Source organism: Zonotrichia albicollis, chromosome 2, assembly GCF_047830755.1.
Source record: "Zonotrichia albicollis isolate bZonAlb1 chromosome 2, bZonAlb1.hap1, whole genome shotgun sequence".
NCBI lineage: Eukaryota > Metazoa > Chordata > Aves > Passeriformes > Passerellidae > Zonotrichia > Zonotrichia albicollis.
This window is the reverse complement of record NC_133820.1, coordinates 39,027,363-39,054,135: the sequence shown is the minus strand read 5'-3', so window position 1 is coordinate 39,054,135 and position 26,773 is coordinate 39,027,363. Positions and strand designations below refer to the sequence as shown.

Sequence of the window (26,773 nt, the reverse complement as noted above, 5' to 3'; positions counted from 1 at the left end):
TAAATAAGTACTACTAAGGAGTAAGTAGTTTATCTTGCCACCTTAGAAAAGCTAGTATATCACTGTCAGTTGAATAATAAAAACGTAATGCTGAAATTTCGCTTCACTTACCAGTCAGAAGTTAACTAAAGTAGTGCTGCAAGTCTGGTTCCTAACGCTGCCTGGTGAACATTCATTAAGTCTGCTCTTCCCTTGCTGGACAGCAGTATTTTCAGCTCTAACATGCAGCCTCACCATCACAAGGGTCACTAAAAGCCCTTTCTCCGCAGGGCTGACTTTTGAGGAGCGGGACATCATTGAGGGAGCGTTCCGGCAGGGCCTGGTCCGGGTGCTGGCCGCCACCTCCACGCTGTCGTCGGGAGTGAACCTGCCCGCGCGCCGCGTCATCATCCGCACGCCCACCTTCGGGGGCAGGCTGCTGGACATCCTCACCTACAAGCAGATGGCTGGAAGGGCTGGCAGGAAAGGGGTGGACACAGAGGGTGAGCAGAGCCTTTATTGGCATTCTGTCGGAGCGGTGTTAACCTGATTAAATCCAGGGCGGTGCTTCGCAATTAGGGACTCATCATGATGAATTCCTTCTGTGTGCTGTATGATTAGGTTAATCAAGTTGAGTTTGTTTGGTATTAATTTGTTTGGTATTAATGGAGTAAAAGTTGTAATTCCCAGGGGATTGTTTTTACTGCCTGAGACTGACTTTGGTATTTATATGTCAGTTACTTCAGGAACAGGCTATTTTTGAATAGCCTGTTTGAATTCTTGTTTGAATTCTTTGAATAGCCTGTTTGAATTCTTGTTAGCTTCTAATGCTGTGTTGTTCATTTGCCTTAATTCTGTGATCCATGGTCAGTTGACTAAAGTGTTTAGAGTTTTAGTGAGAAAATTTGCAGTAAGCTCTCATTGCATGGCCCTAAAATGTAAGAAATGCGTGTCTACAAAGTCAAATGTGCAACCCTAATTTGACAAACTTGTGTTGTCTGAAATTATGATTTAGATTTATTAAACTTAACCATCAATGTTATGGATCTTGAAAGTAGTAATGAGACAGACAAGGAAATATGGTCAGTAGTTCACAGGTAATATGGCACCTTCTTGCATACAGTGGCACTGATTGATGTTCAACAAAAAAATCCTGCCTGTTATTTTAGTTTGCAATGAAAATTTATCTTTGTGGATGATTGCAAAAAGCCACATTATGCAGGTATAAACACAGTAGAAAAGAAGTTGTTCAACAGATGCGGGAAGTGGGATTCGCCCTCCTGATTGTTTGATTGGTGCTTGCTGGAGCCCTATGTAAGCAGACTGTTCTTACATTTAGCTTTCTATTTTTGCCTGAGTAGCATAGCAACAGAGCATTTTGCGACCTATATCTCTGCGAGCTCTCCCTGTGCGTTCAAGGAAAGGGCAGCTGCAGGCTGGATTTTGAAATTTTCCAGACTTTCTCATTTGACTGTAGCAGGCAGGTGTAAAATTACATTATTCCTTGAAGTTTCTTCTTTTTCTCCTTCAAGTTACAATAATTAGTACCCTTTTTGACAGTTCTGATGTGACAGTTTTGATGTGTAAGCAGTTGATTTTATGCTGATGAGCTTCATGAATGTACCATTTTTTTCCACTCCACAGAGTCTTTTGGATGAGAACATAAAGCTGTGTTGCCAGCTGCTACTCTGTCACGGAGTAGGGAGACTGGAGGACAGCAACTTCAGCTGGAAAAAGTGCCTTATGTGGATATGAAATTTAGCTGACAGACAAAAGATAAATGCTGTTGGGTTGAATTCCTCCTCCTCTCCCAGCATTACAGTTTTGGATTGTCTTACATTTTGGTTTCTAAATTTATTGATTTGATAGAAACTTAAAAAAATAATTTTGGAGAGTGAAATGTGTTTCTTTTAGTATTCATCAAAACTATGGTTTTACCAAGAGAAATAGGTAAAGCTGAACAAAATCTAGAATTTATTAAGGTCTTTGTAGGTTTTAATGGAGTTTTATGCCTGGATATCCAGAGTTTGTCTAGTCTGATGCTAACCTGGACTTCCCCTAGTACTTGAAATGTTCAATAATGGATATTGGAACAGTTCAGTTCCTTTTTTAAAAATTTATTGTTTACTAGATTGCAGTTAGTAGCTTTGAATTATCAGTGGCATCTTGGGAAAGAATATCCACCAAGTCTTGTAAAACTGTCAGATACTGTAGAGCTAAGTGGATACTCATCTTCTGTTACATTTTCTTTTAGGTACATCACTCTGAAAGAGTCAAAGGGAAGTTGTCAGAGGAAATTTTAGGTCACATCAGAACCCAAATACAAAATGAATAGATGTTCTTTATTGCTAAAATAAAAATAAGCTTTTCTTTCAGCAAATAATGCTTTACAGGCAGTTTATCTTACCTACTCTCCAGTTCTGTCAAAAGTACATGATCAACTGATATCAACATTTTCACCTGGAAGGGTTAAAAAAATCAAAGACACATCCTCTGAACATCATTTCATTCTGTAGTTAATTTATGTAATTATGTTTAAGCTGTATTTCGTTACTTGCCTACACTGCATTTATTTATTCTGTTCATTAAATTTAAGTGCAGCTGTGTTTTCATTACCTCTGGATTTGCTAATTACTATAGCATTTCCACAGCTACAGTTTTATCGTAAGTTAACATTCCTAGGGTCATACTCAGATACTCACTGCCAAAATTACCTTGTGTCCAGACTACGTGCCTTTAAATCTTAACAAGTTATCATAAATCTGCCATGATATTTAATGTACAGCTAATCCAAAACTAGTGTTCTTCTCTTAGTCAAAGGCAAATGTGCCCGACCCATAATTCATTTATCCTGTACCAGTTGACAAAGCTTGCAACTACCTAAGGTCTTCAGTGATCCAGTTTCTCCCTAATAGCTTTGTGAAAAAAATATCCTTTATGTGACCACTGTGTTTTCTGTGGTTAAGCTGTACTGATACATGGAAAAACTCCACAACCTGTAAAAGTTGTGAAGTAGGTGTGTATTTGTATTTATTCAGCAGGGATAACTCCTTCAAAGATGCACGTGCTTTCTGAAGAACTTCACCCTCTCTTTATTCCCTGAGAGGTTCCATGTGCATCAGGTTTTGCAGTTCACCGTGCATATTCATTTCCTAGCCCTGCCCAGCCCTGCTTGGCATTATGGTTAATAATAAGTGCAGTGCTCTGGTGGTCATCTGGTGGTTGCATGGGAGGAAGCAAACAAGCTTTCTAATGTCTTCCTCAGGGTGGACTTGTCACCTTGACTCCTTGTGCGTGCTCCCCGCTCTCTTGGTGGCAGTTCAACCCACAAGGCTGGTCTAGGCTTTTCTGGGGGTCCGAGGAGCCTTGCTTATCTCAACAGCCTTGCAAGTCTGGTGCTCTTTCCCTCCTGCTTTGGGAAGCAGTTCCTTATCAAAATATCCTTGCATTTTCTCATTTTGTCTTTGCAAGCACAGCAAAAGTTAAACAATACACGTGATTAAACAGCTGTCCTTAATCAATCACCTTTTAGTTTCTAACCCCCTTGCCTCAGTATTATGATCTCATTAAAGGAATTTACCCATTATTTTCATTTTTCTTTCGTGGCTCTGGGATGGTTTTTGTCTCCCACAGAGTTTCAGTAGTTGGAGATTAACTGAACAATGACACAGAATTTTAAGGTAGGATATATTGAGATGTACTTTCAGAGGAAACCATGCAGGATACTTAAGTGTTTATAAAAGCATATATGAAAGTTTAGAGGATGCATAGTTACTTAGATTGGTAATTTTAGATTTCTGAATTAGTTATTTCTGGAATGAAAGCTGGTTGACTTGATACAAACTGTCAAAATACTGTGCAGCTTTTATGTTTTCTTATTACTTTTGAAAATTTTTTCAGTTTATTAATGTAATGAAAAAGTCAAATTAATGCCACTGTATATTATAGTTCCAGTCAAGTGCAGAACAAGAAGCAAGAGTGATTCAGCAGCAAAGCAGATGAACAGAGATGCTGTGGATAACTTGGCAAGACCTAGACTAGCCTAATGTAACTTTGAAGCTGGCTCTGCCTTAGTTCTGATGTACTAGCTGTTCTTACATAGCAATTCATATGCACTGTGCACATTTTTTCTCTTCTTTTGTTACTTAACTTTTTTGAAAATACTTACAGTTTTCCATTCCAATAATATGTCCTTGGTGAGCTGCGTGCAGCTGTTATAGTGCTAAGATGCCGTACTAAAGTAATTGGTTTTGTATTTGTTTTGTTTTTCTTCTCCAATAGGTGAGAGCATTTTAGTCTGCAAGCCCTCAGAGAGATCAAAAGGTGCTGCTCTGCTTCAGGGATCTCTCAAGCCTGTTTGCAGCTGTTTGCTTAGAAGAGAAGGGGAAGGTGTTGCTTCTAGCATGAAAAGAGCAATACTTGAGGTATGGGACACTCAGAGGTTAGAATTGTGCTTGGACCCTTGACACCACCAAATGTTTTCTGTGCACTTCTTTTTCATGTGTTTCCTCCTTTGTCAAGCCAGTCATTTATTTGGCTCTGCCAGTTTGCTTCAGTATTCAGCATTTTGTCTAGGATGTTTCTCTGCTTGCTGCAGATTGGGACACTCAAAGAAGCTTTGCTATTGTGTCTAGATGTACTCAAGCAGCAGGCAGAGCTAAGTGTGATTCTTAAACTTCATGTGTGACCTGACACTGTTAACTGGAGGATGTTTGTAAATTACTGATCCTAGAGGCTTTGTAGACTGAATTGGGCCATAATGACATTTGTGGAACCTTATAGGGTGTCTTATTTACCCCCTCAATTTACCTACCTCTTCTGCACAGGAATGGTTGAAATTTTGGGAATACATTTTGGGTGAGCAAACAGGGATGGTACCCAATTTGCTCCCTCCTCTGTAGGGTTCCTATAGGAGTAAAAAGGACTAAAAGGGTTTCATTTCACGTAGGGGAGCTTATGTCCTTTTCCAAAGCTGCTTTTGGGTTTGAACTTGGATTAGATACAAGATTCTTTAAATAGAATCTGTTTGCTATGCTTTTACTGTCTTTTGAAAGCTTTTGTGAGGCTTAGAACTGAGTTGTACTTCCATAGATATTGAATTTTAGCAGACCAATGGAATTTCTAAATGTATTTTTCTGCATAAGAGCTATCTAAAAGATGGGGGTTCCTTTAAGGCAAAACCAAAATCCAAGGTGAACAAAATCACTCTCAATCAGGAAAACAGTGGTGGTGTATAGCATTCATATTTATTAAGAGAAACCTTCAGTATGCTGAATAGCCTTACAAGAACTTCACTTTCATGGTTGGCTTTTTGTATTCACAAAATTGCAGTTTGTATTCTAACATACTTTAATATTTCACAGTGTTGGCTAAGAAAAATGCCTCAGGCTAGTCTGAAATCTGAATTGCTGCTATGTCTACGTTCACTTTCAAAATAAGATTTTGTTAATCATTCTTTTCCATAGCTTAGTCCTTTACTTTTACTTCTGCCCAAGATGACTTCTTGCCAAGAACATCTTTAAAAGTTACCTGTTGCTTTGCCTCATATTCCCGTCTCGAGGAAAATGGTTCTTTAAAACTGAGATGATGAATCACTCTTTGATTCTCTGATCTGATGTTCTGTCCTGCTGCATCTCTGGCAATATGAACAGGTATTTTTCTTCAACAGATCATCGTGGGGGGAGTAGCCACCACTCCAGAGGATGTGCAGACCTACGCCTCTTGCACTCTGCTTGCATCCAGCTTGAAGGAAAGAGAGTGGGAAAATGGGAAAGAGCAAGACAAAGCACAGGCTGGACCTATTGAGGCTTGTGTGGCATGGCTGCTGGAAAATGAATTCATTCAGGTTGTGGACTCTGGCAATGATGTGAAAGGTAAAGCTGGTGTTCCTCCCAGTGACTGCAGTTTTGATTTGCTAACTGAGTAGATGTTCAGTGTAAATTACAGTAAGGACTTCTCTGCATTTTTATTGTATTTTAAAGACTTATGTATCAAGAATTTTCTATCTTTATGGAAGGTATCTTTACACCTCTATTATAATATTTTGCATGTACATGTTCTTGGAAGGCATATCACATCACCTGCATATCACTTGCACATCACCTCTAAGACTGATGCATCTTAGTCTAAAAATTCCCAAAATATTTAAAGAAAGCAAACTTTTACCACAGGATTAGTGCATATTAGCTGCAGACTGTGATTTTTGTCTTTCTAAAGAGAAAAAGGCTAGTTTAGACATAGGCAAGGCTAAACCTGTTATTGTTTCCATTTTTCTGTCTTCAGAATGGAGACATGCACCATTTCTTATTGAAAAAGCAAGCTGTGAAAAGTTAAAAATCTCTAAAATGCAGCACAACCTGAAAATGATTATAAACTTGCACCTAAATGTTTCTCTATGTAACATATATATATTTTTTTTTTTAACAGCAAAGGTTTATCACCCAACACATCTTGGTTCAGCTACTCTTTCCTCTTCTCTTTCACCAATTGAAGCCATGGAAATCTTTGCTGACCTGCAGCGAGCTATGAAGAGCTTTGTTCTGGAGAATGATCTGCATATTGTCTATCTGGTAGGTTCCTATTCTGTCTCTTGTATTTTCCACTACCAAAACTAAGGGGAGACAGCACAGTGCAAAGTTCTTGGCAGCTCCATGAACACAGGTTTGGGTTTTTCTGTGCTTTGCTTAGTTTATCCTTCATGGAAAAAAGTTTCTAAATGGAAAGTTCTTCAGAATGAGTGTGTTACCATAGTGTCTGTTGTGCAGACAGGTGCTGGGTGCCATTTAACCCCTTCTTGTCACCCTTGACTTCCTAAGATTTCAGAACTTAATAACTTTTGAGCATAAAATAATTGTAGATTTTCTGAGGCACTTGAAATTCATGAAACAAATTGGGTTTTTTTTATGTATGTTTGGAATCAGCAGGCTTAATTTCATATTACTTTTGGAGGCACAGAAAAATGTTGGGCTTTTAGTATCCGTTTTGCTTCCAAAAAGCCTCAGAGAGCCAGACCACTTCCATTCTATGGGTGGGCCTTTCTTTGATTCAGTTACATTGAAATTCATCCCTGATTTAGTTTACTTGCCTGGTGATGCTGCCAGAGCTAAAGGAATGAGTGTGATAAGTCTTGTAAGGGAAAAGTGTCCCAGAGTGGGTCAAGATTTATGAACACATAGACCCGAAAAGCTAAGCACTGCTATTTAAGACTCTGGGAGAGGAAGCCATGAACTTGTGAAGATTATTGAAGAAACCAGATGGATTTGCACTGAGCTACTTGGGATTTGTGGCTGCCAGAGGCCCATCATGCAATCATCAGCTGAAATCTGTCAGTCAGCTTTAGCCTTCTTTAAGAGTAAGGTTTATTCTCTTTACCTGGATGATAAATCAAAGGCAGAGCTTGGGAGTCTTGTCTGGTAAGAAAGTTCACTTCAAGAGGAATGTGCTTGCAGTTACAAAGCTTGTTGGGCTGGGAGGCAGGGGCAGGCAGGAATCTGAGGGTACCTGTCTCTGCTTGGTGAATTCAATAACCCACTTAAGGGCTAAAACAGATTTTTTTTTTTGCATCTACTGCTGTCCCATATGTACTCATATCTCTGTTTTAGAGGACCACATTATATTTTGTTCTATTTCTGCCAGATAAAATGAACTCCTTTGTGTTATGCACCAGTGAATTTTTTCCCTGTTTGCATGTCCAAAGCAGAAAAAAAGGGTGAAATTTGTTCCTGCTCTGGGGTAGAGGCAGCAATGGCATAATGTTTTTATGCTGTACTTTTTAATTGCAGCAGCTTGTCTAAGGTTATTTTAAATCACACACTGTTGAACAAAATGTTCTTGAGATTCTCTTCTCTTAAGCTACTCTAAAACACTTTCTTGCAAGTCTGTTAATTTTCAAGGCCAAAGGTTTATTTCATTTTATTGCTTTTTTAGTTTTTTAAGTATTGTTCTTCATGTGTACCTTATGAGCTGCAGGGAGTTTATCTGCTAAAATACTTTTAAATTCTTTTGCGCTTGCATCTTTTACATGTACAAATATGAGACTGAATTCCAAGCCCTTGTATTTTAGGAAAGTTGATTAAAACAAATAAGTATTTGCTAGACAGGAAAATAGTTTTCTTTAAAGACAAAAAACAAATCACAACAGAATTCCAATAAACAACAAAAGATAAACCCCCATCTTAATAACTTTTGTTCTTCTCAGCAGATGAAGAAGCATGGATGATTTACAACCACATAGGCATCTAGTATTCTGTGCCATTTAACATTTGTGCCAAGCAACTCTTAGTTCTTTCAAAATAATTAATCTTGCTTTATATTGATAAAGGTATGAAGACATTTTGTCTCCTCATAGAGGAACTGACTCTGTGCTGACTAAACATTAACAGAATTGGTTTTATGTCTTAAAACCATTAAAAAAAAGTTCTGGAGGGCTTTTTGTTAGTGTTAACAAAAGTGGAGATTTTTTTGTACCCCAGATAAATGAAAGCTTCAGCAAGTTCTGGCAAGTTCTGTGTCCTTCCTGCTTTATCAGATGCTGTGGGAGTGGTTAGTGTGATTACTCGTGGTTTAAAAAATTTGATAAATGTCTGTAAATTATGTTGAAAAAAGAATAAAATTTTGTTTTCTTAAAGGACATTGAAGACTCAGCTTAAAAATAGTTTAGTGGCTTGGATTTAAAGAATAATCTGACAAAGATTTTAAATTGTTTAATCATTGGAGTACCCATATGAGTCAGATCTCATCAGTACAAGTATTACAGAAACTGGATTAGAAGAGCTTTTACTTTCTTCACGGTCCACGCCTGTGACTCAGTGCCTTTACGTCGTGCGTAGGATGCTCTAACCACATTCCCTAGGCTGTAGTTTTGTTTACCCAAAACTCTGTTTAGTTCTGTTTATTTCTCTAAAACAGTTTTTGCATTGTGTTATTTTCTTTAGGTCACCCCAGTGTATGAGGAGTGGACCACCATTGATTGGTACCAGTTCTTCTGCCTATGGGAGAAGCTGCCTGCCTCAATGAAACGTGTGGCTGAGCTGGTGGGGATTGAAGAAGGCTTTCTAGCTCGCTCTGTTAATGGCAAAATCACTGCTAAAACAGAGAAACAGCACAGACAAATGGCCATCCACAAAAGGTAGCCACAGAATGTGGGTGTGAAAGTGCAGAGATCAGGGGCTATAACATTTGTAATGCACAGGCTCTGTGTCTGTTTTCAGGAACTTGCTCTTTTTCTGAGTGAGCTGATAGGTCAGAGAACCTGGACCTGGTCTGCTGTGGTCTGAGAACACTGGTGGCACAAGATGTTTGTGCTGATGTGTTTGGAAGCCGTCCTCTCTGTTTCTTTTGTGTGCTGTACTGTAGTACTGTTCTGTCCTATGTATCACAGCACATTTTGGCATGTACAGTATTGTGCCCCAGATGACAATTTTATTTCTTCTTTTACTTTGTCAACAGGTTTTTCACCAGCCTTGCCCTTCTGGATTTAATCAGCGAGGTTCCTTTACAAGATATGACCAAGAAATATGGCTGTAGTCGTGGTCAGCTTCAATCCTTGCAGCAATCTGCTGCCACTTATGCAGGCAAGTTGTCTGAGCAAAATAGCCCAGTCTGCTATTTAGGCTAGTCTTAGGCTAGTCTGTTTTTTTTTTTGTCCTTCCAGATTTGGGGCAAAGATAGCCACAGTGTGGTACTGACAGCAAACAGCCTTATGAAACCACTTATGGATTTATAGCTTAACCTGTGTTTTCCCTGCTGTGGAACCACAGTGTGCAGTGGGAAAGGGGCCAGCTGAGGGGAATCAAGCAGTGTGCAGCATGCTGAGCTCTGTGGAAATCAGCTGTGTGCTGTGCAGGAATGTAGCTGGTTCAATACTAAGTATGGAAATTAGTGCAAGTCCCTTCTAAAGATTTGCTCTATGAGGAAAGAATACCTTTCAGCATTGAGTAAAGTTTGGAACCTCCAAGATGGGACATGGCTTTCTTCTGAATGCAAAATTAATTGGCCAGGAGGTATAAGGTTACAGTTGTCAGAACAGAGTGAGTGGCTTCTGGGTCGTTTATCAGCAGATCACAGGAGGTCAAAGAGCTGCTACCTTTAACTTCCCTAAGAAGGCTGTGTGGGTGTGGAAGTAACAGCCCACCAGTGACCAAGATATTTTTTTTCTGTTGCCTAAACCTTCCTTACTCCATAAGTGGGTTTTCAGTTTTTAAGACAGTTTTAGCTCGACTTGCGAAACCCTCTGTGTGGGCTGCAGCATGAGTCAAAGCCCCAAAATGAAAAGGTCACGCCAACTGATGCAGAGTAGTTTAATTTAATTCTGGTAGTATAAATAACTTCTTTTTTTTTAACTTTTTAGTATAAATAACTTTGTAGCAGTTTCATAATTCTGTATTTCCAGTGTTAATAGTTTTCACAGGAGTAATCTGGGAAGTAAAATGAACCATTGATATGACATAGAGTTGAGATATGATAAAAGTTGTATTCTATAATCACTGTAAATTTAGTGAGGAATGCCATGTCTTTCTGTGGTTTTCATTGTCTGTAGATGCAATCTGGGAATAAGAAACTGTCTTTTCTGTGCTCTTTTCCTTCTCCCATGCACTGGGGACTGCAGTTGTAACCTGAATCATGGGATTTGCTACCTCCTATGATGCTCTCAGTAACTGAAATCCTGCAGACCAAGGTCTGCTTTTATGGATGTCACTGCTGGGTTTCTTCAAAGATCTATGGCTTCCCTTAATGACTTGCATCACTACTTTTTCCTTTGCCTTTTTTTTCCCAGTATGGTTCTTTCATAGGACTCCTGTTTCAGGATATGCATGTGCTTCAAATATTAGCATCTTTGAAAAAAACAGTGTCATTCAGAATTTCTGCCTCACTGATTAACTACTTAATTGCAGATTGTGTTCTGCAAGACTAGCTCCTACTCTTAGTTGTGATAAACACGAGTTAGTTTTTGTAAATAATGGAAGGTGTGAAATGTAAAGTGAGTGCTGAATCAGATTGGGAGGTGGGGTGTGAATCCAGCTTAGCAGAACTGGAGCTGGAGTTCAGACATTAATGTAGCTTTTGTGTTCCAGGAATGATAACAGTTTTCTGCAATCGACTGGGCTGGCACAACATGGAGATGTTGCTGTCTCAGTTCCAGAGCAGGCTCACTTTTGGGGTGCAGAGGGAGCTGTGTGACCTGGTGCGGGTGTCTCTGCTCAATGCCCAGCGTGCCCGGGCACTTTACAGCGCTGGCTTTGTCACCGTGGCCGACCTCGCTAAAGCCAGTCCTGATGAGGTGGCAGCTGCTCTGCAGAGCTCAGTACCATTTAAAAGGTGAGAAATCACTAAGTCTGAAGTCAAGTAAAGGACTTTGTAAGGTGAAGGGTTACAAGATGAAACCTGCAGTAAAATGTGGCAACCCTTTGGAACTTTGTGTCAAATATTAAGTTAGAAATAACTTGTAGGTCTCTCCAAGTGATCAGTCATTCCATGATTTTTCTGAAATTAATAGAAGAACCTTGTATTTACAGAATAAGTTTTTGTCACTGAAATTTTCTTCTTATTCTTCTTTTCAATGCACTGTTTAGTCCTGGGTAAATTGTCAGTGCTTTCTGGGGAGTTTTTGCTGCCTCTAAAAGGCAACTTCACCATATGTTCAACGATTTATTACTGATTATCTTTTGGGATTTTCTTGTGATTTATATGTTAGTGCAGTAACAAGTTTCCTTGATCAAGTACTTGTTGGACTGTGCCATGATACTTGTCTGGTTCATGCTTTTGAAGTTTTCTTAATTTGGAAAACAGTATATAGAGGGTGATTCATTGAGACCTGCCCTGGCAGGGAATTGGGACTTGTCTGGGGTATGTTAGAACACAGAAATCTGGAAATGCTTTTGGGGTATGCAGCCAGCAATATCTTTCATCAATATCTATTCATATTTAGAAATAGTTATTTCCAATTATTTCCCATCAAGTGCATTATATTTTAGATAGAGTGCTTCTGTAAAGGAAGCTGTGAAGAGAGTTGACATGGGAGCAGAAGAGTTCCAGCTCCTTGTGTTTGTTGCATTCTACATGGATGTTTACATGTGCCTGTTCCCTTCCCCACAGTGTTCGCAGGGCTGTGGATGAGGATGAAGAGGCAGCAGAGGAGCGCCGGGCCGTGCGCAGCATCTGGATGGCTGGAATGAAGGGCTTCACTGAAAGAGAAGCAGCCTCTGTCATTGTGGAGGAAGCCAGGAGACTTCTGCGTCAGGATTTGGCACTGCTGGGGGTGCAGTGGAACCCAGAGTCTTTTCTTGAGACTGATACATCCTCTGTGATCAGCAGTGAGTCAGAACTGGAAGACAGACTGCATAGATCAGATGGAGAGGAGTCTGCTGAGTCTTCAAGGGTGTTAAACAAAAAAGGCTGCAGAGTTCAACACTGTAATGGCCTTGCTTCTCAGAGTGGAAAGTTATCAAATATTAAAAAGGGATGTAAAAGGCGCCTGAGCAGTAGCACAGAAAGCTCTGTATTTGAGAGTGAAGTCCTGGGCAGGAAACAGGCTCGAGCAGGGGAAGGCAAGGGTGATCTTGTGTACAGTGCTAGAAAACGGCCAAATGTGTGCAGAGGAAATGAAAACATAGAAGATATTTCTCTGGTCAAAACCAAGATGAATTCCAGAACAGCAGTCCCAGAGCACCTTACTGAACACGGAAAAACGCCAACATTGAGACAAGATTCTTCAGCTTCTAGATTGATTAAAAGCACAGATACACATTTAAATCGGACTAGGAACAAAAATACCTCTTCAAAACTGCAGAGGTCACTTCTTGAAGATTCAAATAAGCTTAGCATAGATATACAAAAGCTGCCTGTTTCCCACACCACCATCTCTACAGATAATTCTGTTTCAAACCAAAATAATAAGGAATTTATGGAAGCAGATTCTGTAACTCATAAAGTCTCAAGTTCTGTACAGATGGGGAGTGTTAATATTGGGAAGAAAGATAAAATGGAAGGATTATTTACAGAGCCTAGCACCACTACTGAAGGCATGCCTAAGGGGAGAGCAGGTTTTCAGGCACCTGGTATGCTGAAGGGTGCTCCACACACCAGTGTGGAGACACACAGTATTGTAGGAAGTAGAGGGATGCCTGGTAGTGCTAGGACACAGAGAACTGACAAAACTGATGTTAAGCAGAATAAAAGGAATAAAACTCAAACAGATGGGAGCTGTGCTGAGGCGAGGATTGATAAGAATCTTTGTCCTGGTGAAGAGAAAACCTGCAATATTCACATTCAGAATGCTGGCAAAAATGGGAATGAAAGGCCCAATGGAATATTGTTGCAAGCTGGAACTATGCAGAATGGCAACAGTCATCCTAAAGATTTTCTGAAAGGGTCTTTAGTAAAATCCAGAGGTGTTTGCAATGCAGATGGTGTTCAGAATGATCCAGCCTCTCATCTGTTTTCTGACTCCAGAGACTTTGAAGACAGCATCCAGTTGGATACTCAAACTGAGATGATAATAAAACAGGAGGGAGCAGCTGGAATCACAGGACAGCAGGGGATACAAGGTTCAGAGCTGGCAGCAATACCACAGCAGGAAATATCAGAAAAACGAAGCAGTTTATGGACTGAGAATGATACTGGTAAAAGCCTGGCTGCAACAGTTAGGACACTGAGCTTCCCAAATCTTATCACAACAAATGACATTACAAAAAACACAACTCAGCACTGTAGTAATAAAGTTTTGGAATCTGGAGGCCTTAATTTACAGCCTGTAGTGAAGAAAATAGAACCTGCACCTTGCCTTAAAGAGAGCGATTTCTCAATGACTGACTCACAGCTACACAGTTTTCTACAAGATTACCAGACCCAAAATTCAGTGGAGGGGGAGAGTGTGTCTAAAGACCTGAATAAAGCATGCTCCCATTTTGGTAGGGAACACATTGTACAAGTGGAATGCCATCCTGTCCCTGAAACAAGCCTAAATATCAGCGATAACTTGCTGTTTGATGAGAGCTTCAGTAATGTCAGTGACCTTTCAGCTGTTCACATCATGGAAGCTGATGGAAAGGACCCTGTGGCTTTGCTTCCTCCAGATGGTGTTTTGCAGAATCCAGGGCCTGTTGAGAATAAATTTGATGTCGGTGACAATCAGAGAGAACATGAGAATCCTGCACAGTGTAACAATGTGTCTCTAGCTTCCTCAGATGTAATAGCAGAAGTTTTAGACCATGGAAATTCTCCGTCTTTTCTGAAAGACATTCCTTCTATATTTCAAGGTCAGTCAGGATTAAGAAACTCGGCCATTTGTAACAGTGTCCCCAGACCAAAGGATTTGGTAGGAGATCAAGGTGAAAAGCTCCAGAGAAGCCACCAAGCTTTTGAGAAGAACCCCCATCCTGTGGTGTGGACTGAATGCTCGTTTGAACTAAGCCCAGGATTGCAGGATGTGTTGGACAAATGGCCTAGCCTCTCAGGCATTGAAACAGCTTCAGCAAGTTCCAGTTTGAAAGGAGAGTTAGTTGCTCCTATTGTTAGTCAAGAGCCAGATCCAGGTTTTGAATCTGACTGTTCTGAGCAAAAGCCTTTGCCCACTTGCCAGGATTTAAAAAGCTCTTTCAAGGTTAAAGAAAACAAAATGGAAAACTTGGATCTTCAGAAAACACATGGCATACCACTTCAGCTTGAGGGAAGCAACAGAACATCCTGTCCTGCAGCAGACAGTAATAATGGGTTTATTCCTCCAACACCTCCCAAAGAGCTTTTTCCACAATGTTCTGTTTCTCTCCCATCTGCAAGAAAGGGACAAGTCACCTGCAAGAAGGAAGGGCGGACAATTCAGCTACAGCAGAATAGTGAGGGCAATGCACAGCAGCAGGTAAAAACATTCCAGGACAATCTTGAGTGTCTAGACCCAGCTGAGGCAGATGAGATGAAAGATAATTCCATTGTAGACCAAGGCTTTTCACTGCAGCTATCTCAGGATGTTTTTCCATTTGTTCCCTTAAGTGCTGAAAGTTTCACTATTATTGATGTAGCAAGCGACAGAGCACTTTTCCAGACTTTTGTTGCAGAATGGAAGGAGAAAAGCAGATTCTCCATCTCAGTGGCATGTGAAAGAACAAAGTGCTTTTTGTCTCCCAAATCAACGATTGGTGGCAAATTCAAAAAAGGTCAGTTTCCTGTTCCAGTGCATTATTTTGTGAACAGCATGTGATATCTTCAGCTTAAAGAAGCCTAGAGAAGGAAAGGATATGCAAAAAAGGAGGAGAATCGCTGATATAACAGAATCAGTGTTTGGAGTGTTTGGCGTTGGAAGGGTCCTCGGGAGATTATCCAATCCAACCCCCCTGCTATAGCTGGATCACGTAGAGCAGGGTGCACAGGATCATGTGCAGGCAGCTTTTGAATATCTCTAGGGAAGGAGATTCCACAACCTCTCTGGGCAATCTCCAGTGTTCTGTCACCCTCAAAGTAAATAAGGTTTTCCTCCTGTTCAGATTAAGCCACCCATAAAGCATCCTTTCCAAATTCTGGCATTTTCTAGCAACCTCTTCAAGAGTTGAGATAGAAGTGTGTTCCTTCCTTCCACTCTAAAAAGCATTTCATATTTGCCTGTCAAAAATCTATTTTGATAGTTAAGAAATGTTGCTGTTGTTGTTATGGTGATGTGACAGCAAAGAATCTAACTGCTTAGTCTTGTCATTTTAAAGGAAGAATATGTTTTAAAAGCAGCAGCAAACTGCAGCATATGAGTACTTCTGTGGGGGAAAAAAAGAAGCAAAATTGCAACAACCCAGAGACTGATCTGAATTTCGCACGTGCTTATATTGAACCAAGTTTACATTTTGAAAATATTTGAAAATATGTAACCTTGGTTCAGAGGCAGTCACAGAAGAATATTCAGATGCTCTCACATACCAGCTAGCTCCTAACACTTCATTACTATCACAGAGGCCTATCAAGGAAATGCTTGACACTAACTCTCCATCCTCTACTAACATGCTGCTCCTTTGCTTTACTAAGACATGATAATATTCAACCTTAGGCTCAACTGTACATATTTGCATTTTCAGGATCCCAAATCCTCTGTATTTATGGATGCCATTTTATAATAGTAACTTCAAATTATTTCTTTAGTGAGTTCTCCTCAGCAGACACAAGTTAAAGATGAAGGATTTCCTGTCCAAGGATGCGAAGACATCTTGGTAGTTGGACTGGCAGTGTGTTGGGGTGGCAAAGATGCCTACTATATCTCTTTGCAGCAGATCCAAGACCAGAGTGGTAAGTGAGCAGACTGGCTCTGCTGGGTTATTTGACACTGCATCTGAAGAAAGTTCCTTCAGCAGAGAGGGTTCTTGGAAGTGCTGATTGTCCCGACCCCAGCTCACTTGTGTGGTGGAGTAATTGAGCAGTCTTGGGCGTTAAACACCCTTGGACAGGTTGCTGTGGATACATCTATAGCACTGTGTAATAAGGGCAGCTAATTGGCTCAGATACTGGAGTGTGAGCATGCATGTGGCTAAAACATTTGCTCACTCCCAAGTTCTCTTTATCTAACTTGCTTTTTCCTTTAGATCTCTTCCAATTTGTGCTCTCCAGAACATATCTAGCACTCATATGATGAAGAAAGCCCAATCTGTGCTAAGTGACCTTGTGACTAGGGTTTGATTCGTGGCTATCCTTTGTTTGTTAGTACAGACACAGCATATTGCTTTTGGGAGCCTAGTCTGGTTTGATAAAACATGTAATAGTGCTACAGATGTATTGTTTGTTCACTTCAACTGAAGCTTTTGTGCTCTAGGTGGTTGCGTTCAAAATGTTTCTCTTGCTGTTTTTATCATGTAGTGGGATAAAAGATGATTTTTGCTTGTATTTCCTGCCTTAGAAATCAGTCTGAGTTTGGCACCCCCACCTTTGGATCCAAGCCTACCTGTGACAGAGAGACTGAACCATCTGCAGCTGTACCTGCAGAAGAAGACCAAGAATGAGCGCTCACTTATCATGTATGACTTCATCCAGCACTACAAAACTCTGCTGATGGCTTGTGGCATCTCCTTGGAAGGAAGTTTTGAGGACCCAAAGGTTTGCAGGATTAAGAAATTTCTCTTGGATGAAACTACTAGTTTAAAAACAACAGTGGAAAGACAGGAGTGCCTTCTGGTACTTCTGTTAATTCAGTATGAATCTGTCAGGAAGTTTAGTGAAATTTTCTTTCAGTGGGCAATCTAGAAGAATATTTTGAGGACATTTACTTTGCTATGGTTGTTCTTGGTGCCTGCAAGAGAAAAAAAGAGTTTCAGAGGTTAGAACATTATTATTTCATGCCTTACTTGGCAGGGGAAATGAAGATAAATCTTTCCCCAGTCCCAGTGGACAAGACTTAACTTCTGTTTTTGCAGTAAGAAGCCTGGGACTGTAATGTCACAGGTGCTTCTGGTCAGGTTATTCCTTCTGAGAGCAGAGGACTCTATAAGCAAAAGATTTACCCACTAAGAATACAGACCACTTTGCTACTCCTGTTTTCTCAAAACAAAACAAAGTTTACATGGAATTTCAAAAGGTTTGGGTACCAGTTGTAACTCACATGAAACATTGGCTTGAGGTAAAAGCACCTTGTTGCTCATGTTACAAAAAGCTCTGGGTGCACAGAAAATGCTGTTATTTTTTAAAGCTGGCTTTGCATATGGGCTGAACAGCTTCATTGCAGTACTCAGCTCTGCAGGAAAGTAGCTAAGGTGTTCAACACAAGGACAAACATAGATTTTTTCATACCAAGACATAGTTTTAGGATGAAATTGAAGAGCAGTAAAAGCATCTTTCCCTTCACTGTTCCATGTAGTCATACTCATGTTGGTTCATTTTAGTGACACAATGAATATATGCATACCTCCCCAACCCCATGTATATACATATAATTTTTTACTTCTGCTTGCATGGCAGAGGCAATGTAGAAATCTGTGCTTCATCCTGTTTTGACACAAGAAATTGAAATGTACATATAAATTAATTTGCTTTGAAGACAGGGGTTTAAGCTCTACGAGGAGTAAAATATCCCATGCAGAATTCTTGGCATTAGTCCTGTTCTGCAAAAGATAGGAGAGCTCAGCTTGGCTAATATTCTAGATCAATAGCAAGTTCTGATCTCCAGAAAGTAATTTTTCAGATTAAACATGTTTTGATCCTGATTTTCATATTTATTCCCTTTAAGCGTTAATAAGTGAAAAGACATTTCAAGATGTGTTTATTTGACACAGGATATAGTTTTCAAAAGTACAGAAATAACTTTTCTTTTAGAAAGAAATAACTTTTCATTCTCACTCAAGAATTAAGCTCTTCAGTGACTTAGGCCCTCCTGAAGGATTTTACTGAAATGACCCAACAAATTATTGCAGTTTACCTGCCAAATGAAGAAAGAAAACATCCACTATAACCTTGAATTAACTCCTGGCTAAATATTTGCATTTTATTATCACTAAAAGGTAAAAAAAAAGTCTCATGGAGGTCTCCCTTTTTAAGGTTGCATGTTGGCTGCTGGATTCTGGCTCCAAGGAGCACACCCTTCACAGCATGGTGACAAACTTTCTCCCCAGTGAGCTGCCCCTCCTGGAAGGAGTGGGCACGGGCCAAGGGGTGCAGAGCCTGGGGCTGAGTGCCAGCACTGGCCAGTCTGGGCGGTACAGAGCAGCCATAGAGGCTGTGCTTGTCTTCAATGTCATGGACCAGCTCCACAAGGAGCTCCACAAGGAAAATCTGACAGGTAAGGAGACATCCTCCACTTGGGGGCAAAGATGGAGGGTAAATACAGCTGTGCTGCCAACAGGGTGAATGATCCGTGCAGAAGAGAGGTGCTTTGGAAGATCTTATTTAAATGTGTTCTGTCAAAATGCTTCATTTGTTAAATGCTTTAATTTGTTAAAAGAAAAGAGGGAAATTCCCTTGGAAGTATATATATTCTGAAAGAAAAATTAAAATATAATTCTTATATCCTCAATCTCCACCAGTTCCAGTGGTTAAGGCTGTAGCAGAGTCTATGCTAAGTCTCTAAATCAAGCAGATTTGTACCTCCCAGGTGAGTGCCTTGGCCATTCTGAGGAACTTGTGGGTCTGTCTGTGATTTCTCATGTGCATTTTCAAAAGTTTTTTGGGTTTTCTTGTCAGAAGTAATTCCTAAAATCCTCAAATGTTTTCTGAAGGAGATTTCTTGCTCTTTGGCCTGCCCATATAGCATGATTTGTCATGTATGCATTGTGTCCTCGAAACTCTTGTGATTCCATAGTGAATGATCCTGTGTGTTTGCACTGATAATTGCTGAGTGCTTGTGCTGTTTTAAAACAAGCCATCAAAAACCCCCCAAAATATACTGCTGGTGGTCATTATAATGGTTTCCCCTAAACTGTATCCAGAATTGAGGGTTATGGTCCCATCCTGCTGAAGCATTTTATTGCAAGTTTACCACATAATTTATGATTGTTACAGTTGAATCTTAGAACATTTTAAAAAGATGTGGGTGGTGGAATTAATGTGTATCAAGTTAGAAAGCCTTACGTTAAGTAAGGCTTAAATGTCTGCAGTTTATAAAATGTTGATATATGGAGAGATGTATTTTTTAGGAAAAAAATTGACAGAAGCTGCTTTCTTTAATACCTTTGTGATAGGATGTTCTGGAACACTGCGCATTATGAAGTATTTCTTATTCTAGAAACAAAAGTATTTAAATGAAATCTACAGTAAAAGATTTCAGTGTGTCAGAACATTTCAGTATTTTCAAAACTGAGGATTCTTTTATTATTTTTTAAATTAATGTGTTTATCTGCAGTTGATCTGTTTTATAAAAGATTTTCTTTGGTTTGTACTTACTACAGATGTATTTTCTAAAGTGGAGATGCCCACCCACTATTGCTTGGCTCTGCTGGAGCTGAATGGCATTGGTTTCAGCACAACAGCCTACGAAACCCAGAAACAGGTCATGCAGGCTAAACTGAGCCAGATTGAGACCAAGGCATATCAGCTGGCAGGGCACAGCTTCTCCTTGACCAGCCCTGATGACATTGCAGAGGTACATGAGGGTTGGGGTGGGAGGGGAACTTCCCCAGAAGTTATCATCAAGAGCCTTTGGCTAAAACAAGAAAAAAAAATTCTTCATGGGAAAACAGCGTGAAGAAAATCCAAGGTGCAAACCCAGCTCTGCTGAGAGTTCATTTATCCTTACACTCATTATGAGTGTGCTGCCTGCAAGAGGCTGGGTGTCTCCTGCTTGTTACTGATCATTCTGATTTCTGCCAGCTTTACCAGAGATAAAGAAGGTAGAAGTGGAAATATGTATGATGGAAATAAAAACCAAGTGAAAATAAGGATGTGGTTTGTATAGGACCGTGTATATAGACCTTCTCAGGGTGCATGAGAAGGTCTGCCAGTTAAATGGCTTTTAGAGTGCTCTGGATGAGTGGTACGGGACTGGAGAAGCTGTTTTGCAATGCCAGTGTCCCACACACGAGATGTGATTTGGTGTCATGTAGTCTTGAGTCTAAGAAGAATTGTACTGAAAAAGTTGCGTTGCTACCCTTGCCCCTGTACAGGCATGAAGGAGGAGGAAAAACTGCTTTAAAAGTTTTGAACCAACTGCTGTCTGCTTTTAAGAACCTTTTAAGAACCGATATTTTTTAAAGTCTAAGAAACAAATTTCTATGTAAAACAGCAAAGCTTTCATTCCTGAAGAATTTCACTTTTATTTTTTAATGCACATTACATGGAATAATTGAAATCTATTAAAATTGCTGTGCATGGTTTTCTCCTCCTTCTCTTTTTTTTTTTCTCCATATACTATTTTCTCGCTGAGGGGCTGTACTTTATATGAAAGTAGTCAAAATCTGCAAGCAGCTATCAGTAAAAGAAATTCCATTGAAATACTCCTTCTTTGTTGCAAATGTAGAAGTCTTGCTCAGTAACAGTAGTCTAAGTTAGAACTCCTGAAATAATGCTTGACTTCAGTTTCACTCTGCTTCATGGAAAAGGGGAAGTAAAGTTTTGTCTGAAATGCTGTTTTCTGAACTACAGAAGCTTGTACCTCATGTGGAAATTCATTGCCAGTCATGCAAAGTACCTTGTATAAGTTAATGGAACTTTTACCCTTCTAGTTTTGTGTTAGTAAAACTTCTGTGCTGTAAATGGGCAGGAGAAAAGCTTTCTGTTCCCGTCTGCCAGCTGTGAAATCAAAGACAATAGCTGCTAAGTAGTGTATCATGCTGCATGGAAACATAAAGTGAAAAATTAGGAGCTGTATTCTGTCTGTCACCAAATGAGCATGTATTTAATTTTCTGCTTTTTGGCAATTTGTTTGAAAAACTAATATTCTGGCTGTTCTCTAAAAGTATTTGTGACCACCTCTTTCTGTGCCATTTATATTGTTCTGAAGCCTGCTCCCTGCTAACACTTCCTTTTTTCACCAATGTTCTTCCCACTTTCAGTCATCTGAACATTACATTTTATTACAGCTGACTGTCAGTAATAACCTCACTTATTGGATGGAGTTAATTACCTTTTCTAAAAACATACCTCTGAACTTAAACTTAGAGTGTTCAGAAAATGAGATTTTAAATTGCATTTCGTAGTTAATTAAAATGAGGAAGAATGACTTTGATAGCTGGGATCTTTAATCAGCTTTTTAATTACCTGAAGCATTTGTACTATCCTTTGGCTGGAACAAGCTGTTTAAGTGCTCAGTTGCTTTTGTTTTCTCCTGGGAGCAGCATGCAGAAACTGATTTGAAATGCTGGCCTCTTTCAGGTGTTATTCCTGGAGCTGAAGTTGCCACAAAATGGAGATGTGAAAGTCCAAGGGAACAAGAAAACCCTGGGTTACACCAGAAGAGCAACTGCTAAAGGAAACAGGGTCAGGCTAAGCAAGCAGTTCAGTACAACAAAGGTACAGTAAAATCTCTTTCTAGTCTGAAAAGAAATTTTAATTGCCTTTTGCTCCTCCAGTTACCACTGCAAATTCAAACTGGATTCTACCTTCTCTGTTAGCAGAATTAGTGACTCCTACTCTCCTAAAGCTTGAGTGCAGTGAGGACATGCCTGTAAATAGCAGGCTTCAGTAAGAGTAAATCAGGCAGAATCTGATTTCCCAAATCACGTGTAAGACCAAAATAGCACAATAATTTTGTAAAGCCAATAGCAGAAGAATTTTTCCACATCAGCTTGAAAGATACTTAAATACCATGTCGACTAAATACAATATTTTCTCTTCCTGCTACAATCAAATCTGTATTTTTTGCTTCAGAGAATTTGTCTTCAGAATGGCTAATCTGATGGTTTATCAAATTTAGTATATCAGAAGCTTGTATAATGTGAAGGCTATTGACATTCTTGCCAGTTGATAAATATTGTGGACCTGCATTAATACCAGCTGCTGCAGGCTAATGGGTGCTCTTGCCAGACAAGTGGAATTAGCAGATATATATGTTCCTGTTTTCAGGACTCATTAATCTGTGTTGTTTTCTTACTTTCCCCTTGTTCAGTGTAGTCTGTACTCGGAAGACAAGTATTGATTTCTGGAACTCAAGTGGCAGTGAAGACATTGGGTGCAGTGGTGGTGGCAGAGCAGGGAGCAAGAAGCAAAGGGAGGATTTCCTCCTTTTGTGATGTGGAGGGATGAGGCTGCAGCTGCCTGCAGCACACACAAAAAAAAGTTATTTTGAGAAATGTTTGCATGCTACTGTCTTTTGAAATTCTTGTTACTCCCTTCACATTTCTGATTAAACTGAAAGGATTTGATTGCTAGTGATCAGCTTTGTCTACCAGGAGCAGCATGGTCAAGGGCTTCACTTGGTGTTCCTAGTGTACAGATAGGAGAGAGCAGGGAGAAAAATATGCAAGAAGATGGAGGAGAAGCATTAATGCTGGACAAGAGGAGACAACGTAGGGGACCTATGGCAAGTGATGCTTTATTTCATTTCAGGTGGTTTATTGGTTGGTGCAGATTAAGAGTGATGATGAGGGTGCAGAAGTCCAGAGAGAAGTGATTGTCTTCTCGTGGGTAATAAAACTGCAGCTGTGTCAGGTGGTGCTTTGATTACCCAGGTGTAGGTGGTGTAAATGAAGAGGATATGGATTTAATTTTAAGGCAATGATACTGGAACCCATTGTGGGTGAAGGAGTCACTTTTTCCTGCAGAGCAGCAAAAACTTTATAAATAAAGTTTTAAAGGCCGTTGATTAGTTGTGCCCTTTTCTTCCCACAAGGATGTTTTGGAGAAATTAAAGACACTTCACCCATTGCCAGGGCTGATATTGGAATGGAGGAGGATCAACAATGCCATTACTAAAGTGGTGTTTCCACTACAGAGGGAGAAGCGATTGAATTCTGCACTGGGAATGGAAAGGATATATCCAATTTCACAGACTCACACAGCTACAGGTGAACAAATGTGTGCAAGTACCTCAGTTCTTACTGGCTTTTTGTCTTTTTGTATGTGTGCAGCTTTTCTAAGAGGAAAAGATAGGAAATCAAGCCTGTGCTCTGCTTCAACCAAGCAAAGATACTGGTACATCTATTTGACATATGTCTGCCTTAAAAACCCAGATGTATTTAAAATAGCTTTTGTGTTCACTGAGCAGTATTATTCATTTCTTACACATATTACCATGTAAATCTCTGACTCCAGAACAGGTTATTAGTGATACAGAAATGGGGAGCCATCACAAGCCCATTAAACATAAATTACTTTTCCTTTTTAAAATTTTTTTTCAGTGGTTGTGTCCTCTCACTCTCCTGGCCATTGTATTTTGGAGATGCAGTGTGTGCAGCTGTATTGAGTTAGAGACTCCTGTTGGACCCTTCCTTAGTTCTGCCCTATCTTCCTTTCAGGTCGAGTGAGCTTCACAGAGCCAAATATCCAGAATGTGCCAAGAGATTTTGAGATTGAAATGCCAACTGTGGTTGAAGAAAGCCCCCCCTCCCAAGCCCATGGAAATGTTAATTCTCGTGCTGCACTGGGGGGCAGGTAGGAGGATCTTGACAAAGCTCCTGTCTAAATGTGGTTGGGTTGTCAAATTTCTTTTTTCTGCCTTCACCTGTGGCTGCTGTCATGTCAGTGTGACTTGTTCTTCAGTGTTTCTCTTACAGGGAAATAAATACCTAAAAATCAGTGATACATGAAAGACATAATGATACTAACAGCATGTGGTTTCATGTAGCTATTTGCTTTCTTTTTGACGTTCTTTATGAAACCCTTCAGTGAGATTAGCGTTACGTTCCCAGCTGTTGGATGGAAAGCCTGAGGCTGAAAATAACCAAACTGAAGTTAGGATCTGGTTTGACTTGCTAAGAACTACTCTGAAAGAGCATTGAATATTGTGGAAGAAGCAGAAGAAAATTCATTTGTTTTGTGCTGTTCCTTTTTAAGGGAACACGGGTGAACATATTTTCCATTCTTTGTTAATAATTTCATTTGTGATAGTGACCTGCAGTAACTACCAAGTAGCACAGGAAGATTTCTAAATTTGGTTTCTCTTAACCAAATACTCTGTTTTCTGTGATTCTACAATTCTACTTTGACAGCGTTACATGCCAATGCCTTAACAGTTGTAAGGAAGTCTAGTGAAACACCAATCTTTTAGCATCTACCTTGTGAGCTTTGAGGCTTCCTACTTGGTGGTGCTTTTCTGCCCTTTCAGTTTCTCTTTCCATTCTGGTTCTTGTCCCAGTTGTGTCACCTGATTGACTTTTCTAAGCTTTTTTCCCCACAGCAAGATGTGAGAAATTTGAGGTTTTTGCTTCTTCTGTCTGGTGCCTCCTACCACCATGCATTTAACTGCCTTGGGAAAGTGATGACAAAAGAACCCAGGAGTAGAAAAATCTTGTTCATCTCAGCAGAACCAGGCATAGCCATGGAGCCAGGAATGCCATTCTGAGATGAAGCTGTGGCAGTGCTCAGGCTTGCAGCAGCTTTTCAGGATGGCTGGGGAGTACGCTGGTTTCTTGAGTCTTCCCTGTAGAGAAGAGCCCATCAAAGAACTGGAGTGCCTGCCAGACTCTGAGAGGTCTCTCAGACTGACTTTCCCTACATTTTCCTACATTCCTTAGTTAAGCAGCCACTGTGTTAGGAAGGTGGGCAATCCTAAAGGCACAGAAATGACTGCTGGCACAAAAGAAATTGCCATCCAACCAAGTCTGATCAGCCTTCCAGACTTTGGTCCAAACTGTCTATTATCTTACTAACCACTATTGCTACTCTTTCCTCCTGTTGTAAGAAGCTTCTGACCAAAGGAGTGTAGCTAAATTAGGTCATGGTATAAAGCCCTTACACTAAACTGAGAACTTATGCTGAACAGTGTGATTTTCTGCAGTAGCCAGACATGCAATTGTTCCTCACCTTTATCTCTCTTGAACATTTATTTCTGTGATTTTTGTGCATTCATCTCATTGATCCCTACCATGCCTGAAAAGCCAATATTTAAGAAGAAAAGAAAGTGCACAAGGGAGAGAGAGCATGATGGTTTTTTTCTGTGCTCTGCTGAAAGTAGTTTTGATCTCAGAGAAAGCTTTTCATTTTGATAAAGAATTTCCTCAGATCCCTGATCCAGACATCAAGGATTTTAAAAGGCTTTTTGCCTTCCAGTGAAGAGCCCATTGGACTGTCTGGTAGACTGGTGCTGATGGGAGGCTGTGATGTGAATGGTGTCAGAGCTGTGCACTGTTCAGTGGATGTGCTCGTGGATACAATTCCATCTGCAGCTGCAAATGGCTTGGTGGGACAGGAGACCTGAGCAGCCCTGGGAGGATGCAGAGCATGTGGGTGACACTGTTAACTTTTGGCCTCTCAGAAAAGAAAATCGAGCAGCTTTGGGGCACTCTTTCCCTCAGTCTTTAGGGAGGAAACCTGCAGTGTGTTATGAGAACCTTTTCTGCAGCTTCTGCTCTGTTTTTACAGGCTTACTTGTGAATGTGTGTGCATGTGCAGTAATGAGGGTGATGTTGAGGGGGGATTTTTCTGCCTCTGGGCTGGTGTATGCATTCTGCAGAGGAGAATGATGTTTTAGAGCAGAATGATCCAATTTCTGAACTGAATCCTGAATGTACTAGGAAGGTTTATCCCGAAAAATTTTTGGAATCTATAAATCCCTTTCAGATGTTTATGTGGTCTCTGTCCAGTTCCTCCATGGTCAAATTTGGTTATGGATTGTCCAGAAAAATGGAATAGATGCCAGTGTCTCACTTGTTTTCAGTGATCCTTTGTGGTAAAAATGATTATGCATCTCTTAATATTTTAGAAATTGGTGAAGGGGCAGTAATTTTTTTTCTCCACAGATGCAGAAAGCGTTCCATTTTGCTTAATGGGCTAAAGGTTCAAGCTGCAAACAGATCAGAAGAAAGAGGAATACCATTTTCTGTTAGCATGAGGCATGCTTTTGTTCCTTTCCCAGGTAATGCCCAGATCCTGTTCTGTAATTGCAAAATATATGGTTAGCAAAAAATACTAGATATATTGAAGGGTTAAGGATTGACAACAGTATATATGGTCTGAGCAGTCTACTTGGAAAACTACTGCAGTAGCTAGTGTGCCTTCAAAATTATTCACAGGACTATAAAAGAGAGAGTTTTAGTTGGGCAAAGTATTAAAATTGTACCATTCACATGTTCACACTTTCATTTCTTCTTAAAGAATACCTGTTTTTTAAAGAGGTAGCTAAGGCAGCTCTGAATACACAAAGTGCACTCTACCTAGTGTTCTTTCTATCCAAATGTCAGTTTTCACATTGCCTGCTCTGTCTTAGACACCTGGAGAGATACTTGTTTATATGGTTTTGATGGATTCT

The 26,773-nt window shown here is 40.1% G+C and overlaps 1 protein-coding gene across 2 annotated transcripts in view; it reads left to right on the top strand.

The window, feature by feature from the left end:
* POLQ (DNA polymerase theta) overlaps positions 1–26,773 on the top strand; it is a 53,746-nt gene that overhangs the window by 17,099 nt on the left and 9,874 nt on the right. For both annotated transcript variants that reach the window (XR_012578948.1, XM_026792812.2), the window contains exons 9-24: positions 270–482; positions 4,261–4,403; positions 5,648–5,852; positions 6,406–6,548; positions 8,913–9,106; positions 9,427–9,551; positions 11,052–11,295; positions 12,073–15,128; positions 16,096–16,239; positions 16,844–17,040; positions 18,475–18,715; positions 19,821–20,014; positions 21,742–21,879; positions 23,198–23,372; positions 23,823–23,958; positions 26,265–26,380. Coding sequence is in view for 1 of the 2 variants with exons in the window: in XM_026792812.2 (XP_026648613.2) it covers positions 270–482; positions 4,261–4,403; positions 5,648–5,852; positions 6,406–6,548; positions 8,913–9,106; positions 9,427–9,551; positions 11,052–11,295; positions 12,073–15,128; positions 16,096–16,239; positions 16,844–17,040; positions 18,475–18,715; positions 19,821–20,014; positions 21,742–21,879; positions 23,198–23,372; positions 23,823–23,958; positions 26,265–26,380 (5,664 nt within the window). In the remaining variant the exon portion in view is untranslated. The remainder of the gene's footprint in view (positions 1–269; positions 483–4,260; positions 4,404–5,647; positions 5,853–6,405; positions 6,549–8,912; positions 9,107–9,426; positions 9,552–11,051; positions 11,296–12,072; positions 15,129–16,095; positions 16,240–16,843; positions 17,041–18,474; positions 18,716–19,820; positions 20,015–21,741; positions 21,880–23,197; positions 23,373–23,822; positions 23,959–26,264; positions 26,381–26,773) is intronic.